The sequence below is a fragment of the Syzygium oleosum genome, unplaced genomic scaffold (genome assembly GCF_021117445.2).
Source record: "Syzygium oleosum isolate NSW1041296 unplaced genomic scaffold, Sole_v2.1 Sole_v2.19, whole genome shotgun sequence".
Classification (NCBI taxonomy): Eukaryota; Viridiplantae; Streptophyta; class Magnoliopsida; order Myrtales; family Myrtaceae; genus Syzygium; species Syzygium oleosum.
Window position 1 is genome coordinate 3,201,055 of NW_026607503.1, and position 18,689 is coordinate 3,219,743.

Genomic DNA, 18,689 nt, shown 5'->3' on the forward strand with positions numbered 1-18,689 from the left:
CAGAACAGCTAGAAACGCTGGAACTGCACGCGGGGCGAGCAGTTTTCTTGACAAACTTCAATGCATCATGCGCGAAAAAAGGTCAACTGGTGGTGGGTTTTCTTTTTTCCCGGCCGTTCGAGAGTGGACAATACGTTGATAAGGACAAGAGAGAAAGTCAGAGATCAGAATACCAAGTGGTAATAATAATACTAAGAACAACATTTCTCCAGCTAAGAATTGGAGACGCCACCTTCCTTAGCGCCGCGCGCATTCATGGTGATGCCAAAGTGATTTAAGCCATCACGGTCCATCCTATGAATCACGTTGAAAAGAGAGGAAGAAGAAAATGATGAATGGACGACAGGACTGATCAAGAATTGCAGAATATACAGCGAGTTCAGGTCGAGGAGAGGAGCAACCCATCACAATCTCCAAAAGCCAATATTAGAGTGCTGACCTTTAAATGATTGTGGGTGTTTTCTCGCCGGTCAACACAAACATAATGAAATAGAGAGTAAAAGCGAAAAAGAAAAATCGAGGCATAAGCTTCATCATGATTCGCCCTAGCTCAAATTATAAAAACCTACGTCACGGGGCACTGCCCCCTATAACCCCCGCTCGCTCATCTAGAAAGATTCCGTACTTTCCTATCGATGGAGAGTATGAATCACACACCCAACAATAGATGCTGATCAGCCCAACCAAAATAATTGTCCAGGACTCGAGTCCAGCCATTTGGAATCCATAATATCAACTACCGTGATTCACTGGATCTGCTGAATTTGTGTCGGCCCCATGTGGGATCCACAACATTATCGACTATGGTTTGCTGGATTAGCTAAACTCGGGTCCGGCCGGAGAAGGAATTCCGTTGACCGGGCATGCACGTGGCCACGCATGTTGTGCCACTGCCTATCATACGTTCACCGTGGACACTAACATATAATTTTATGTTCTAACTTTGGTATGTGACTTTTCATGTTGTCATGTATTCGCAAGCCCCCATATATTCCATCTCCTGGCTTTTTGTAGTCCATGATATCATTCTATAAAAATAACGTGAACAACTATTCGTGCATAGCATGCGCGGAAAAAATGGAAAATGGTTTTATTTCCTATAACCAGGATTAGGTATTCTAAGTACTTTCTCATGTGTTGATAGAGTCATCGTACATCATTTCACGTGATTTATGCAACGGGTGCACAGGACAATGGTAGAAATCCAAGGATCTTATCAATCAGTGCCTACTAAAAAGAGTAATAACGCATATCAAACGCGTTTTGGAAATTGGGTAACGATGCATTTCGAAAAAGTCACATACTTTAAATAAAAGTTATTATATTTCCAAAACATAATTAATGGTCCTTAATAAGTGCCTCAAAGGCACTCTGTGTGCTTGCATCTTGAGTGAATCGGAAACGATGTTCGAGTGATTCATATCCAACGATAAAAAGTGAGTAATCTCTACTGCTTGACACCAAAATTTAGATCATTGAAATTCCATTTTCATTTATTATATATATTTCAACTTAATATTGATTTACTTTTCATCGATGAACGTTAACGGATTTATAATCATTTTTTTGAAGAACTACGACTTGGTTGCTCACGTGGCTATGCAGCATGACGTGGATGTGAGGGATTGCACCATATCATCATAGGGTCAAAATGCGGACCAAGACTCGCACAAATCGATCGTATACGAGCCCAAAAAATTTTAGCGATTGAATGATGTGAGACTCACATGAGGCCATGTAATTTAACAACGAGACTCACCGGCTCTTATGTTCCTCCATATTTGCACTTGTCAGAAGAATTGATTAGGGGTGAGCACTAATCCAGGGTAAACCCCGGTATCGAATTGCACCAATCCGTACCGATCTTACCCAGCCAATTCTAGTCCGATTCCATGTTCCAAAAACTGGAAACCAGTTCCGACAGGATAAGTTCCAGCTTCCAGAGTTGGAACCTACCCATTCTGGACTGCTCACCCCTAACTTGCACACTAACTTGTCCGGCGAAAATTCTTGTACTTTCGAGATGATGCTTATATGTCCTGCAATACCGAAAGTCACAATCACTTTCCTGGCTGAATGGTGTGCTTTGCAGCTTCTGGCAGCATCTAATCTGTCCCCAACTTGGTGAATGCCAACACGTCGGGGAAATTTTTCAGGGACATGCATTATTTGATCTCCACCTCCTTCAAATAATTCAATTTTTTCAAGCTATTGATCAGCTCTCGACCCCTCCGCATTAAGGTAACCGAAGACGCCTTGTATTTTTTCCATCTTGCTTGAGTTGTTGCTTCTGACGAATGAGAATATATGCCGTTGCCTCAACTTTCATTTCGCTTGACTAAGCGATGAGTTGGACACTTCCCAATTGCTTTCTATTTCTGTTTGTTTCGTACCGCACTTCTCGTCGTCATGTCGCTCCACTATTTTGTCGCAACTTCTATCTGCCTCGATTAGGGGATGTTTTACTAGAATTCATCCTCTCAAGCAAAAAAAAAAAAATGGAAAAGAAAAGGAAGGAAATTGGCCGATTCCTAAGGGTCTGCATAGCAACGTTTCTGTTCCCAGAAATAATTTCTGATCAGAAATAGTTTTTTCTATTTCTATTTCTTGGAACAGTTTCTGAGCAAAAAATAGCGTTTAGTAACTGCACAAAATTTCTATTTTTGGAATAAAAAAAGAATAGAAACGCGTTTAGGGCGCGAATGATCCATTTCTATTCCATGGACGAGTTTCTCCCTTCTGGGCTACCGGCGGAGGACGGTGGTCGGTCGGCGGCGGTAGAGGATGGCGGCCGACGGCAGGAGGCAGTAGAGCACGGCGGTCAGCGGCAGAGCACGGTGGCGTCGGGCGGAGGTGACGGCAGCGGGGGTCGACGGTGGGAGGTGGCTGGCGGCGGAGAGTGGCCAGCGTTAGTCGATGGAGCACGGTGGCCGGTAGCGAAGGATGGCGGTCGATGGTGGGTGACCGCCGGTGTCGGGTGGTCAGCGGGGGAGGTGGCTAGCGGCCAAGGGTAGCCAGCGCCTGGTGGTGGCCGGCGTCGGGCGATGGAGCACAATGACTGGCGGCGGAGGATGGCGGCCAGTGGTAGGTGGCCGCCGGCGGCGGAGGACGGCGACCGGTGGTGGGTGATCGCCGGCGTCGGGTGGTTGGCGAGGGGAGGCGACCAGCGTTGGGTGGCGGCCGGCGTCGGGCGATGGAGCACGGCAGCCAGCGGTGGAGGACGGCAGCCGGTGGCGGGTGGCGACAATCGTCGAGCGGCGGAGGACAATGGTCAACGACAAGAGGCGGCCGAGAGACGGCCAGCGGGCGGGAGGCGGGCGGCGACGGAAGGCGGGCGGTAGGTGGCGACGAAGGATGGCGAGAGGCGGCGATGGGCGGGTTGCGGCCGATGGATTGTTTCTTGTTTTTAGAGGATTCCAGAAAAAATCGGTTCTTGTTTTGTTCCAGAAACAAAGAAGTAGATTTTTTTTTGCTTCTTATTTTTGTTCCGAATCTATTCCAGGATCACTTTTTTGTTCCAGAAACAAAAAAGTAGATTTTTTTTACTAAACGGATTTCTGCTCTTTTTCTGTTCGGGGGAACAAAAAGAACAGAAAAATAAAGAAACAGAAACGTTACTAAATAGAGCCCAAGTAGGCTCGGCTCCAGGGCCTACAGGGTAGAGGTCCCAGCCGCTCGCCCTTAGAATCGATTCCAATTTTATTTAAATAATTTAAAAATAATAAGAGAAATAAACAAAGAAAAGAGAATCCCCTAATTAGTAGTAATATCCCAATTGGATTGTCGGTCAAGAAAAGTGTTCCCTTTGCGAGGCGTAGACTGTAGCGTGAATTCAACAAAACACCTCCCCGGTTTCTCTCTCTGTCTGAAAACTACCAATATATAAAACCACAACCTTCTCCTCTTCTCCGCTGTCAGGTCAAAACCCAGTGTTGCTCTCTCTCTCTGCTGCTCACATTCTCTCTCTACCTCCTCCTCTTCTCTCTCTTCTTTCTGATCGGAAAGCGGCCGTTCGAGGAGGCGGAGATGGACCAGGTCAACGGCTCCGTCGTCGCCGCCGTCGGGGGTGGTGGTGGAGGTGGAGGAGGTGCGGGGGCCGTGGTGAGGCCGAAGACGAAGATCGTGTGCACCCTGGGGCCCGCGTCCAGGTCCGTGCCCATGCTCGAGAAGCTCCTGCGGGCCGGCATGAACGTCGCCCGCTTCAACTTCTCCCACGGCTCCCACGAGTACCACCAGGAGACCCTCGACAACCTCCGCCAGGCCATGGACATCACCGGCATCCTCTGCGCCGTCATGCTCGATACCAAGGTAAGCCCCCGCCCCCTCCCCCTCCCCCGCGCGCTGGATCCCCCGGGGCTCCCGTGTCTCGTGTGCTTTGGATTTCGATTTCCTGATTTTGTGAACTGCGGGATGAGGCTGTTTTTGGACGGTAAGTAGCGGTTGCGGATGGATTTATCGACTTTGATATGCATCTGGGTTTGGATTGGATGGGCCGAAGATCGCTGGAATATGCATGATTCGGTGTGTTGATTAGTTGTGTTGTGTTGTGCTGTGCTGTGCTGTGCTGTGGTGGTTGTCATGTTCCGGCAGCTTCTTTGTGCGCTAGTTCTGTAATTATGCTGGCCAAGATTCAAGTTGAAATCTGATCTGAACATGTGTGTGTACAGTTACGGTTGGAAAATCTAGATGACGACTGCTGTACTGATGGCCCCGTGATCTTTGAGCGTAGGTTTGCAATCTGAGCTGCTCCGCAAGTTACTAGTTATTTCTTCTACTTTTTCTTGACTATAGTTTTCTCAACTAGCACCTCGTGCCTCGAGGTGATAGTTGCAAAGGTTGAAGAGAAGAAAGTCGTTCTCTTTGTTTCTGTTTTAACAGAGTGTTCCTTTTAGAGGTGAAAATCTTTCAATTGTGTCAATTCAATGCTTTGGAAAGAATTTAATTAGGGGCCATTCGAGGTGAAAATCTCTTCACTGCAATATCTGATGATCTATCATTTACATTTACACTCTTGTGCTGTTAGTAATTCAATTTCGATCCACTTATTCTTTTATTAGGTAAATGAAGCAAGCAAGCTCTTCCACAAACCAGAGTAGTGCTTGTCTTGTCTGCTCGTGTGGCTGATTACAAAAGTTTCCTAATGATTCATCTGATGTGTGTGCTGTCCACTCACACACAAAATAAATGAAATTTTTTTGGGGAGAGAGAGAGAGAGAGAGAGAGAGAGAGAGAGAGAGAGAGAGAGAGAGAGAGAGAGATCTCCCTTTTTGTTAATGCTGCTGACATAGAGCTTGATTGGTGTCGAACAAGTATCATATGTGAGCCAAACAAAATGTCATGCCAATGGGCAGATAGGCTTTTCCTCGCTCAAAGTACGAGTGACCTAGATGTTATTTAGCCATGAAACTGACAGTTGAACTTTTAGAAGTCGAGCAAAACTTACTTACTTTCATATGCTTTAGAAGAAATTGTTAATTGTAAGAATGGAATTTACTTGGTGTAACAGTTGAATGACACAGGATTAACATCTGTGTTTTCGACAGAAGTAAAGCTGAACTGTGATGTTTGAAAATAGGAAAATGCATCTTGCTGGGATTCATAGATGCGCTTTCTTCAGGATGCTACTTCTTGTGCGATATACAGTCTTGTTGAAATCTGTTTTTAGCTGGAATTTTGAGATCGACCTCAGCAAACTAATCTCTCTTGTAGTATCTATTTATGTCCAATCAGAGGCCAAAGATACATGTTGCTTTCAGTAAGCTATTCATTTTGATGTATTCCACTGTATCTTGTTTAAAGCTCCACCAACAATCCCATTGTGAAGATTATCCAAAAACCTCCTTTCTGTCGACTTCTATTGACATGAGATGTTGGCGTGTTTATCTCTTCCATTAGGATATTCTTTGCGTTTGCTAATGTCGCTCCTATCATTTAAATGCATAGCCCTCAGTTAAGACAAACACGAATGGAATTCTGATTGCTAACGATCAATGCTGCAGGGGCCAGAGATTCGAACTGGATTTCTGAAGGATGCTAAGCCCGTACAATTGAAGCAGGGCCATGAGATCACGATATCTACTGACTATAGCATAAAGGGGGATGAGAATATGATTTGCATGAGCTACAAAAAGTTGGCCGAGGATCTAAAGCCCGGAAGTGTCATTCTTTGTGCGGATGGGACAATCTCATTTACTGTATTATCCTGTGACAAAAAACAGGGTTTAGTTCATTGTCGCTGTGAGAACTCTGCAGTTCTTGGCGAGAGAAAGAATGTGAATCTTCCTGGTGTTGTCGTGGACCTTCCAACATTGACCGAGAAAGACAAAGAAGATATTATGCAGTGGGGTGTTCCCAATAAGATTGACATGATTGCTCTTTCCTTCGTCAGGAAAGGTTCAGACCTTGTGGAGGTACGGAAGTTGCTTGGGAAGCATGCGAAGAGCATTCTTCTTATGTCAAAGGTATGATGAATCTTTTCCTTAATCTGGACCAATGACTTCTGTTGTCAAAGCTGCTGCTAACATGCATTTATCAGGAAGCAATTTATAAAGTTGTCTTCTCTTATAGAAACTAACAAGTGACAACTAGGAAATTAGTTACTTATTCGGGCTAGAGAAATGCATTTCTGAATATTTGGATTCTTTCAAATGTATTAGTACGGCATTATAGGTCTTCCTGGGGTTTGGGGTATCCTAGCAGCCAATGAGTTGCAATTTATAAGATTAGTCAAGATTTCTATTCTAAATGTTGGTTGGTCCTTTTTTGTGAATGACATTTGGTAGGTTGAGAATCAAGAAGGTGTTGCAAATTTCGATGACATTCTTGCAAATTCTGATGCATTTATGGTGGCTCGGGGTGACCTTGGAATGGAAATCCCAATTGAGAAGATATTCCTTGCACAGAAAGTGATGATCTACAAGTGCAACATTCAAGGTAAACCAGTGGTCACAGCCACACAGATGCTTGAATCCATGATAAAATCACCCCGGCCGACGAGAGCGGAAGCTACTGATGTTGCTAATGCCGTCCTTGATGGAAGCGACTGTGTGATGCTAAGTGGTGAAACGGCTGCAGGAGCTTATCCAGAGCTTGCAGTTCGTACCATGGCAAAAATTTGCCTAGAAGCAGAGAGCACTCTTAACTATGGAGATGTTTTTAAACGAATAATGGAACACTCACCAGTTCCCATGAGCCCATTGGAGAGCCTGGCTTCTTCTGCTGTTAGAACGGCCAACTCTGCTAAAGCAGCTCTTATACTGGTTCTTACTAGAGGAGGCAGCACTGCAAAACTGGTGGCTAAGTACAGGCCAGGCATCCCCATATTGTCAGTTGTTGTCCCTGAGATCACGACAGATTCATTCGATTGGTTGTGCAGCGACGAGGCCCCAGCAAGGCACAGCCTTATATTCAGGGGGTTGGTGCCCGTTTTATGTGCAGGATCTTCCAGGGCTTCTTCTGCAGAGACTACAGAAGAAGCCATTGATTTTGCACTTCAGCTAGCCAAGGCTAAAGGACTGTGCAGAAATGGAGATTCCGTAGTGGCTCTACATCGCGTTGGAAATGCTTCCGTGATCAAGATCTTGATTGTGAAATAATGGGAGGTATGGTGATGTTCGATTTTGCATTTGTCTTGCAATTTTTGAGAGAGGATTTTTACTCTGGTATATCTAGAGATACGAGTCTATACTGCCTTGTGTGATTCCTAATTGAGATTATCATAATCTCAAAATGTTATGGTGAAACACACACAGATGCAGACTTGTGAATGAATTATTTGGAGACTTTCTGCTATGCTCCATATGGGGTCCATCTGTTCGGTTAAGAACATGGGATCTTATTATTTATCGACTGTTCTCTTTTGATATTACTAAGATTCCATTTAGTGCCAGTTTGCTTTGGTGCTCGTGTTAATGTTTCTTATGCTTTATTGTGCTGCGATATATTATGGCTATGCCTGTAGTGTTTGCGGTGTCGGGGGAGTGTAGCATAGTGTTCTTAGCCATGTATGCCGATGTTCATCTCAAATTATGTAATTTTAATGAAATTAAGTTTTCACCTAAGTAGTAGGTTGATTTTTAGAAGTGAAGATGAATTCTATTGAATTGATTTGGTTTTTAGATTGGAAAAAAGAAGTCAAAATGATGAGAAAACTTGAAAGGGGAACCGCAGAATCTCCTTTAATAGCCTGCATGTGTAAGAGAAAAAAATTAGACTGAGCTTTTACTACTGATCCACCCGTCTTGAAGCAGAAGAAAAAGAACAATCTCTGGCTCTTTAATTGTTCAAATCGTAGATGAATTTGCCGCAAAGTTTGGCACCGGTCTTATATCTCAAGTTTGTCAATGCGATTTTCATCGTCGCATGAAATTGAATTTATATCTCATCTAAATCTTTGCAACGATGGACCAATCGAGCAGACCTGGAGAGGGACAAGCGATTCATGTCGCTGCGGTCCAGGATGTGCATCAACGCCTCGGTCGGACCCAGCGTGGTACTTCCCAAAATAATTTTAAATGGCAACCAGCGATGCATGATGGGTTGCGTTTGGTGATATAGCCTCCATGTCCAGATCAATTTTGATAACCTCCATGAAGAAACGACGATGGAGGGCAGTTTGACATCGTCAACTTCGGATTGTCGTGCACGACAAGCCCAAAAAAGAAGAAAACGATTCGTGGATCACGTGAAGATTCGACGCCTTCTCTTCTGTGGAAGTACTTGGGAAAGAGTCGGATACCACATGGGGAGCAGTTTCTGAAAACGTTCGCCTTAGTTGTGGTTTTCTGGTCCACCTCACATGATGTAGCCCCACTCCTCCTAAGCTCAAACCAATTCAAACTTCAAACAAGCATAACATCCAAACCCCCATGAACACTGCCAAGGATTCCCTGCGAAAGCGTGCTGATAATCGCGATGGTCGTGCAAGGAGCACTGAAAGTGTCGAGAATCAGCTGAAACCGGCATTAACCTCGCCTTGAAGTGATCGAACTAGAACATGCTTTTCTTCATGGACGTAGCCACTTTGATGCGAGCGCTCCGACTAATGCGCTTCGCATGAACAGTCCTAGACAGGATGCGCTCCGACTACTGCCCTTCGCATGAGCAGGCCTAGACAGGATGTGTACGAATGTTTATTTTCCAGAGTAGATGCCGTTGTGCTACCTGGCACCTTCTCAAGTCGCGCCTCAATGAAAAGCCTATATGTGAGATATGCGCGCTCACGCTGAATGGCTCCTCTGCATCTTATGTGGACTTTAGGCCGAATGCGAGTACTCCAATGGTTACAATTGAAGCCAAGCCTCGATGTACTCATCGCAAACTCTTTCCCTAGTCCGAGGGAAACTCGGATTATCAAAAACCTGTCTGGACCAATGCCTCCATAAGCAGAAGGTCAGGCTCATTCGTAAAATGTCTTATTGTATTTGGGTCAAAGTTTCATAGCAAGGGGATTTCATGCACGGAACTGGTCAAAAATTACAAGCAGGATCTCTGGCCAAATTCCCTGTTATACGACGTTCACGCTTCGAACTAGTAAGTAAAGCTTTGGAACAGTTGCAAGCGAAAGAGACATTGCGGCGAAAAGATCCTGCTTTTGCACATATCTTGTCGGCCCAATTCCCTAAAAAATCCCAAACTTTAACTTTTATCCCAATTATATCCCAAATTTTTTTTTATCTCATAAAAAACCCCAAACTTTTACTTTTGTCCCAAATCTACCCAGTTAACTTTTCGTCCAATTTTTTAATATTACTTTTTATTTTTTCGAATTTTTTTATTTTTTCTTTTCTTTTCTTTTTCCTTTCCTTTTCTTTTTTTTTTGTTTCACCTTCTGGCCGGTCGTCGGTCCGGCGACCGGCCAGAGGCGGGGGCCGAGCCTCGCCGTGGCTGGCGAGGCTCGGCCTCGCCGTTGCTGGGCGAGGCCGACCTCGCCAGTTGCCGGCGGGGCCGACCTCGCCAATAGCCGGCGGGGCCGAGCCTCGCCGGCCGGCCGGCGTGGCCGAGTTCTCGCCAGCGGCGAGGTCGGCCGAGGCCGAACCTCGCCATTCTTTGGGCGAGGCCGACCTCGCCGGTTGCCGGCGGGCGAGCCTCGCCAGATCCGGCGAGAACTCGGCGCCACGCCCGGCCATGGCGAGGCTCGGCCTCGGCGGCGTTGGGCTCGGCCGACCTCGCCAATGGCCGGCGGGCCGAGCCTCGCCGTGGCCGGCGAGGCTCCCCGCCGGCTATTGGCGAGGTCGGCCGAGCCCAACGCCGGCGAGGCCAAGCCTCGCCGACCCCCTCTTCTGGCCGGTCGCCGGACCGGCGACCGGCCAAAAGGTGAAACAAAAAAAAAAGAAAAGGAAAGGAAAAAGAAAAGAAAAGAAAAAATATAAAAAATTCGAAAAAATAAATAATAATATTAAAAAATTGGACGAAAAGTTAACTTGGTAGATTTGAGACAAAAGTAAAAGTTTGGGGTTTTTTATGAGACAAAAAAAGGTTTGGGATATAATTGGGATAAAAGCTAAAGTTGAGGGTTTTTTAGGGAATTGGGCCATATCTTGTCGGCAACAGAAATCAGAAATTGACCCACCTTAAATGTGTTGCATGCATCTTGCCATGCCTGCTATTCCTCTCCTCTTTTAGCTTCTATTACAACAATCAGATCTTGTCTGCAACAGAAAATAGAAATTGGCCTACCTTAAATGTGTTAGAAGCATCTTGTTATACCTGCTATGCTCATTGCCTTTGCCTTCAGTGAGATCAAAGGGACATTAACCTGTTTTTTAACCTCCATCTCCGACATAGGGTCTCTCTTCTCTTCCTTGTTGGAGCACTGGAAGCTGCCACCCCACATGTCAGAATCACTTCAACGAGCTTTACTCGTCTTATGATCCGTGGCCTGTGCCAAGTTCTCTCCGAGCACACCGACTTCCCCAACATAGTTTCGATTTCTACCATTGGAGAGGTTAAAAAGGACCCCCTTGAAGCATCATATATTTGAAAACGAAAAAGGGTAGCAGATTGACAGCAATGCCAATCACAGTCGCGGTAGCTGTTTTATCATCACACGAGGATGTGCAAATCCTCCTCGTTTCTATTTTAAAAAGCACAAAAGAAAATACAAATTTCCAACAAATGGGAAAAAAAATAGTAATATCTTCTTGGAAAATTCCACATAAGCAAGTACAATACTATGTACAGGCGGAATGCAAGATCACCACAGCAACAAGCCAAGGAAGAAATACCAGGACTAGTAAGAATTGTTCTCAATTCTCACCAGTTTAAAATGAAGCACCTTCACGTTCGTTCGATGATGAACCCGACGGCGAGGATGTAGAATTTCCTCCCCCAGAATGCGATCCAGAGTTGGAAGAGAACAAACCACTGAAAGGCCATGGGAATGAAAACCTCCTGCCATTTTCATTTCTGCGGTTCCCTTCTCCTTCTTCAACACTACCCCGAGCACTCTCACTCTCCCTCTCACCTGTGTCATTTCCGTTCCTGGACCCATCAGCAGTATCTCCATTTTCTGATTCAGATGCAATTCCAGCTCTAGCGTCTCGCAACAATCGCAAGATAGTGGCTGAGCTTCTCCTCCTCCTACGAATTATGGATTCAATTTCCCGATCGAACTCAGCATCGACTCCATGATGCGACTCGCCCTCCTCGGTATCATCATCTTCATCTTCAAATCCCAAGCGTCTGAACCTACGTCTTCGATGGTTATCGCCCATCATGCCAAGCAAAATCGGTGCCCAAAGAGAGAGCGCACGGTCTGAACCAAAGTCGCCATCAGAGTCCCGTGTATCCCTCGTGGTGGAGCTCATCTCTTCAATAAAACCGCTTTCGCAGTACGGCCACTTGATCTCTGCTTCCGGAATGGGATTCACCGTTCGGGAGCACACGTGGCACCAATATCTTGCTACCATTGCTTCCTCCATCTTGTCTTTCCCTCTTCCCCCTTCAGTTCTGTCATGCCCAAAGCAGTGAAATTAACAACCATCATAGGCTAATAGGTAGACTGAGACAATACGCAGCCCAAGTCTACACTCAACAGCAGAGGCTCCACGTTTGAGTAATTACTAAGACTCTTTGGAAAGACAAAAGATTCGTAGGAAAGACAAACAATATTTACAACCATAATAAATAAGGGCTCTAGAAACTTGAAAGACATTAACTAGATCTTGAAAATATACGAGAATTAAATGTAACCGATCGAAGGTCTCCCTTACTTTTCCATTTCCAAAGTGGATATATAATTAATGGCCTTTGAAGGAACCGAACAGCCTTCGGTTCATTGTGATCGAAAAGTCGATTTTGGAATTGACAATATCGGTAAGAGCCGACTTGGTACCGATAATATCAACAAGAGCGAACTTGGTACCGATAATATTGACAAGAGCTCGACGTCTCAAAAATGCTCCGACATCAAAGTCCGCGGACTCCATTTCTGGTGGAATGTAGACATTTGTTGGGGATTTCCTAATCACAAGTCAAGGACCCGCCCCATTGGTGCATCAACACAACCAATTAGAAAATTTCAGACCACTTCCTTTTGTTGGGGATTTCCTAATCACTTTCTTTCTAGAAGGGCAGTGGACTTTTGTGCCCAAGCATGGCCAAGAAAGTCTACGGCGTGGAGAAGGGGCGCAGTAAGGTCAGAGAGGAGAGAAAGGGGGAAGTTTCGGAGCAGGGTCGGTGAGGAACCGTGAGAGAGGAGAAAAAGCTAATTAATTAAAAAAATTTAAAAAAATCAAAAAAATTCAGATCTTGCCGGCCTTGACCTGGCTTGGTAGGTAGCAGCCCCGACCATAAAATAAAAACAGGGGAGCTCGATAGGAGAGAGAGACCGAGAGAGATCTATAGAGAGAGCCGAGAGAGACAAAACGAGAGCAAAGGGGGAACATCGATCGACACCTCGGCCGCTCGCGAGCCCGGCCAGACGATCCCACCGCCTGACCAACGAACCGTCGCCGCCACACTACAGGTAGGCTCTGTTTTGGCCGGTCTTGCTCTGTTTTGAACACGCCTAGCCGGAACTCGTGGCCGTCCGGCTTACCCGAGCTCCGGCCCTGTCGGTCCTTCGTCGGGTTGCTGTATGTTCGTTGTTCGTGTGTTGAGAGTCCCGGCTCGTGTTTGAGTCTCGGTTGAACCAAAAATCGCTCCTTTTTTTTAAGCGCTCACCGAGTGTTCGACAAAACGACCAGCTGAGATCCGGTTTTGGTTCGTCCATTTTTGGCTGGCGTCGAGTCACCCACGTGTGTCGCATTCCTTTTTGGCGTCCCTGTGGTGTTTAGAGTTCCGGGCGTTGGCCGCCTAACGTCGGCTGCGTCTCAGCCGCCGCCGTCGTTTCGATTGAAGTTTGGCCGGGAAGGTACCCAGGCCGGTGCCGGCCAGGGAACGGCGGCCCAGGTGGAGACCAGGCTTCGGCCTGGACTGGCCAGAGCGACGCCGGAGCGGGGCATCGCCAGGCCGAGAGGAGCGGCTTCTCGGCCGCCTCCGTTGAGACCCCGTGGAGCTGGGGATGCAGAACGTCGCGGGTGAGGAAGAGGAGTCGGGTCTGTCTGGGGGGTGCAGAGTCGGGTCGGATCCGGGTTGGGGGAAAAGCCTGACCCGGCACCCTTTTTTATTTTTTATTTTTATTTCATTTTTTTATTCTTTTCTCCTTCTGGGCTGGATTAGAAAATAGGTTCGGGCCCGGGCCCGATCCTGTTCAGGACCCGGGTCGACCCCGACCCGGGTCAACGAATTTGGGTCGGGTTCATTGACCCGGGTCGCTTCTGACCCGACCCGGATCCGCCGACCCGATCTGATCGAATGTTATATATATAATTAAAAATATTATTTTTTTAAAAAAATAATAAATAAATAAACTTTTTTATTATTTGTTTTAAAATTAAGAAATAGTTTAGAAATTAGTATTTTCGAATATTTTTCCAAATTATATAAATTATTTGACTAAACAATCGTATTTAAGCCAGATAAGCCTATAGGGCTATACGGTAAAATGTTGTGTGTTATTTTTACTACTATTATATTATTATCATGCATGTTGTTTCTAATTAGAATATAAAATCATAAATTGTCATGTTTTAAAAAGGCTTGCTCTATTGGTTACAAGAGATCATCTCCCATGCTGTTTTCATTGCCGAACTGAATAGTTATCGGTCACATCCTCGTACGTACGAATGGTTATGCACTCTTTATTATCTAACTCACACTAAACCCCCCTCTCTCCTTGACTTTTTCGTTCCTTATATCTTACGATGTTCTATAAAGATTTATTACGTTTTGTAATAACGCACATTTTTGTTTAGTATTTCAATTAAATTACCAAAATTAACTCTCATATAAAAAATGCACACTGTTAAGTGTCATTTTCAATGAAAGCGGTGGTCGTCCATGCTCTGGGAGCCCTCTCTCGGAGTTATGGGTCGCTTTCAATTTTCAACGGCTTACCTTCGTTTTCAATGTTTAACGTCAGGGCTTCAAACGTAATATTCTCAAATAGACATCACCAAGATTTGGCAGACCTTACCATAAATACGGAGGCAGGGATGGTGCAGGTATCATGATACAAATTAGAGAGACGCATGACATGATCACAGAGGAACTTGGAGCTCCATCACCATGAATTGTATTGATTTGTGTACAGGGGAATCACCATGTCTACGTGTATAACAAGATCGGTGGCGGGAGTTTCGGAGAAGTGTTTGAAGGAAATTACAAAGACAGGGATGTTGCAGGTATCATGAATATTATTTTCTCTGGAATCATTTGTTCTTGTTTATTCTAATCCGTCGGCTTTTTTTTTAATGCTTGTTATTTGAGTGATGGGGTGCATCTGTAAATCTATAGAAGTGATATAATAATCATATATCATTTAACTGATAGGTTTATTATTGATTTATTAATTTCGTGGATGATGAATAATCTTGAAACTTGAAGTTCAAGAAACTATTATTACATTCAATGCTTTTGAACGTATTGATATATGTATAGTTTCGCTTAGTCTAAGAATACTTATCATGTAGACTTAGAAATCTTGGGGATGACTTATGAATTGATCAATTCTTTTATTCCACGAAAACTTTCAGTCAAGTTTGTACAGGGCGCTGTAGCGGGTCGACCCATGTTTCGGCAAGAGGTGTCCATTTGGCGCAGTCTGCACCACCATAACATTGCTAAGGTAGTGCTCTCTCTCTCTCTCTCTCCAGATAAATTTCACCATTTGAGGAGTTGGTAATTATCTTGGTATCGTTACCGGTTTTCTTTCGTTCAAAACGTTCCACTCTTTTTCTTGTCGTAAACTAGTAATTCTCATATGCCCTAATCATTTATTTTTCTCAGTTCATAGGATCTACATGTGATATGTCGCGTATCATATTTAGAGGGCAAAGGCCGAGAAATGTAAATGTATGTTGTATGGTCTCTGAGTATTATCCAAGAGGTAGCGTGCCTGCTTTTTACCTTTCGGGGAACCGGACTCTCACCAGGGCCGTCATCAGAAGTATAGCACTCGATGTAGCAAGAGGGTTGAAATCTTTCCCTCGTAAACTATTTTCAGTGTTTTGTTTCATTCAAAACCTTTCGCAATTTACGTTTCGACTGACCCTTGTGGATTTAACTGCTCTCACTCATAGGTTGAGATACCTTCATGATGAAAAGGGAATCATCCATGGAGATGTGAAGCCATCCAACTTGCTCGTGGATTCGAATGGTACCGTGAAAATTGCTGATTTCGGCATATCTCATTGGGCAGATGGTTACGATTCGTCCCAAGTCGGCGGCGGGGACATCCATTACAGGGCCCCCGAGGTATCCCCTTAAATGCAATTCACTTCAATGAGAGTTCGTGCCTTAATGTGCTTGATAAGTGTTTCGTGTCCGATATAAGGTCATCAGGAACGGGACGTCCGGCACGAAAGCAGATGTCTACAGCTTCGGGATCACCTTGTGGGCGATTTGCCACAACCAGAGGCCGTACCCACGCATGACGCCTCAGCAAATCTCTCAAGCGGTTCTCCTGCAGGTAATCAGCCGTCCCCAGTGACTCAGTTACTAAATCATATTCTTGTATGGCATAATTAGCTTGGAATCGAAATGGTTGCTCACGAGTTTGGTTGGTTTTGAAAACTGGCAGAACGCGAGGCCGCATATATCGGAAAATTGCCCGAGACGATTTGCGAGCTTGATGACGCGGTGTTGGCAGGCAAACCCGGAAAACAGACCAAGTATGAATGCCGTGGTGAACGAGCTAAATTCCATGAGGATGCTGCCCAGATAGTCCACGAGGAACAGAAACATGTTCGATGAATGGGTATAGCTGTATATTGAGGGCATATCTCTACCTCCAGTTCACATTGTCGGGGGGCGGAACTTTTGACGGTCAAGGGAAAACGGCTTAGACAAAGAATGACTGCGGCAAAAAGATGGATTGCAAGAACCTTCCTATAGTAAGCTTGTTTCAATCTTCATTTTACATTGTTAATTGTGGGATCATTGCGCCTTTAATTGAAAACTTTAAGGAGTGGTATATCAATTTTTGCAGCCGAATAATCTGTAAAGTCTTTATCTGCAATTCTTGTTATATGGAGACATTAATTCTATCCACTGTGAGGGGTCGTGGCGGTGGGGTGCTGCGCTAGCCCCCTCGAGGACTAGTCGGGTATCACCGCTGGTTTGAGCCCTAGCTCGCCGGCCGCGCGGACACCTCGGTTATCAAAAAAAAAAAAAAATTCTATCCACTGTGTTTGAAATGAATAGAACATAAGGTTCAACTTTGTCACCAATGGCATAGTCAAGGACATAACTTCCCTTGACATCAAACAGTTCCATGTGAATGTTTTCGGCTGCAAAAATTTCACGTCCAAACATGTTACCATCACCGCGCCCGGAGATAGGCTGGCCAGCGCCGTCGCTGGCCGAGGCCGGTCAGCACCGTCGCAGGTCGGCCTTGCCTTGGCTGGGCGAGGCTCGATCTCGCCCAGATCCGGCGAGGTCAGCCTAGAAGCGGTGGGCAAGGCTCGCCCTTGCCAATGGCCGACGGGGGCGAGCTTCACCAGTTGCCGGTGAGGTCGACCTAGTTGGCCCACGCCTCTGGCTGGTCATCCGACTGGTTAGAGGGAAAAAGGCAGAAATTTTTTTTTTATAAAATTTAAAAAATCGAAAAAAATATTTAAAAATTGCCACGTCATTGTTGGCCGAACGGCCAGTGCTGGCTGGTGGCCACGTCAGCGTTGGCTAGACAGCCAGCGGCCACGTCAGCGCCGGCCGGCTAAAATTTGGTTGGATGGATTCAATTGACAAAAAGTAAAAATGTTTATGATTGAATTGACAAATTTAAAAGGTTTATGAGTATATTGGCAAAAGTACAATAGGTGTAAGACTTTTTGGACAATTTTTCCTCTTTACAACAGTCACCATTATTGATCTGAACCAAGTCAAACCTAAAGTTAATTCAAGAGAAAGTCAGAGACTAATGGAATGTGTGAATTAACAAATATGGTGTATATCTTAATTGGGAGATACGCAGGAGGAATGTGCAGGTCCACCATTGTTGCTCAGTGCCTCTACAATGGATGTCGTTCATGTTTTTGTATTGGACGAGACGCGTTAAGCGGGTCATATACGGAACCTCCAGGAATATAGTCACCCGATAAGCAAATTCGTCTTCCTCGTCGGTACCTCGGCTCATTTCATCTTCCTTCGCTGTGCGAATCTGTGTGATACAACTGGTGATAATATAATGAACGCGATCATACTTAGTGAAATTTAGTTGAGTGCTCGGAGAGCCACAAAAAATCGAGGGATCCAAAAGTTTCTCGCACTTGGTAGCACAACGCTCGACCCCGATGAATAGTTGCTGTCGTTTCGTTGTCCTGACACACGAGGAAACACATTTTGCTTGGAGCTTCACAATGAGATTCCATTTAACATTTGCTAACTGCTTAACCAAGGAGATTCAACATGACATTTGATTTTATTCTAGATTTTCTTGGCTCGATTGGGAGAAGTTTAGAAGCCAATCATATATACTAGCTTAATTGAAAAATAAATGAATCACATCTCTGTTAATTGCGAGGAAATTATCTCGAAAGACAGGAGGGGAGTCATATGATTATCACCTTTTATGCTTTTGAAAAGAAAGGTACGGAAGGGACGAAGCTTCTTTATTAGGTCACCGTCCCATAAATGAAAATTGGACCAATGCCTTGTCAAATTTGAAAGTAACAAAGAACGCACCTAGACAAGATTAGTCCTACCCAGATGTGTTATATGGCGGATTTCTCTTTCCTTTTTTTTTTTTCCACCGACGATTCTACTATTTTGTTCTAAAAAAATAAATTTTCTTTTCCGTGTTGGTAGATTTTTAAAGGACTTTGCAATCGTCAAAAATTGTTGGTAAACAAAATTACCCAGTCACTTGATTTTTAGATAATTTGTTAGTTACATACCCGTACTTTAACGAAATTACCTACTTTTTTTTTTGCACCGTTTGCAAATTAACAATGTTTTGTAATTTAATGCCGACTTTTATTTGTCTTCCATACCAATTTCATAAATTAAAAAAAAACCCTATATGAATTTACAAATGTTTATTTGGGTAACTGCTTCCCCATAATTTCTCTAGGGACAAAATACCTTTCACCGAAAATCGCCGTTCAATTTTTAATAGAGGAAATGGCTTCTCCATTGTTTCCGGACAT

The 18,689-nt window shown here is 44.8% G+C and overlaps 3 protein-coding genes across 3 annotated transcripts; 2 read left to right on the plus strand and 1 right to left on the minus strand.

Annotated features, from left to right (window-relative positions):
* Positions 1-3,952: 3,952 nt before the first annotated feature.
* LOC115670125 (pyruvate kinase, cytosolic isozyme-like) lies at positions 3,953-7,891 on the plus strand. Its single transcript, XM_030591317.2, has 3 exons — positions 3,953-4,308; positions 6,000-6,461; positions 6,783-7,891. The coding sequence occupies exons 1-3, from the start codon at positions 4,027-4,029 to the stop codon at positions 7,593-7,595; spliced, it is 1,557 nt and encodes a 518-aa protein (XP_030447177.1). The 5' UTR covers positions 3,953-4,026; the 3' UTR covers positions 7,596-7,891.
* A 3,370-nt stretch (positions 7,892-11,261) lies between these two features.
* On the minus strand, positions 11,262-12,049 carry LOC115663619 (E3 ubiquitin-protein ligase SIRP1-like). The gene has a single exon (XM_030585604.2). It carries the CDS (start codon positions 11,919-11,921, stop codon positions 11,262-11,264), a length of 660 nt encoding a protein of 219 aa, XP_030441464.1. The 5' UTR covers positions 11,922-12,049.
* A 775-nt stretch (positions 12,050-12,824) lies between these two features.
* LOC130140529 (serine/threonine-protein kinase STY8-like) lies at positions 12,825-16,880 on the plus strand. Its single transcript, XM_056320125.1, has 8 exons — positions 12,825-12,967; positions 14,465-14,546; positions 14,636-14,726; positions 15,078-15,169; positions 15,331-15,515; positions 15,624-16,012; positions 16,124-16,436; positions 16,747-16,880. The coding sequence occupies exons 2-6, from the start codon at positions 14,538-14,540 to the stop codon at positions 15,808-15,810; spliced, it is 564 nt and encodes a 187-aa protein (XP_056176100.1). The 5' UTR covers positions 12,825-12,967; positions 14,465-14,537; the 3' UTR covers positions 15,811-16,012; positions 16,124-16,436; positions 16,747-16,880.
* The last annotated feature ends 1,809 nt before the right edge of the window (positions 16,881-18,689 follow it).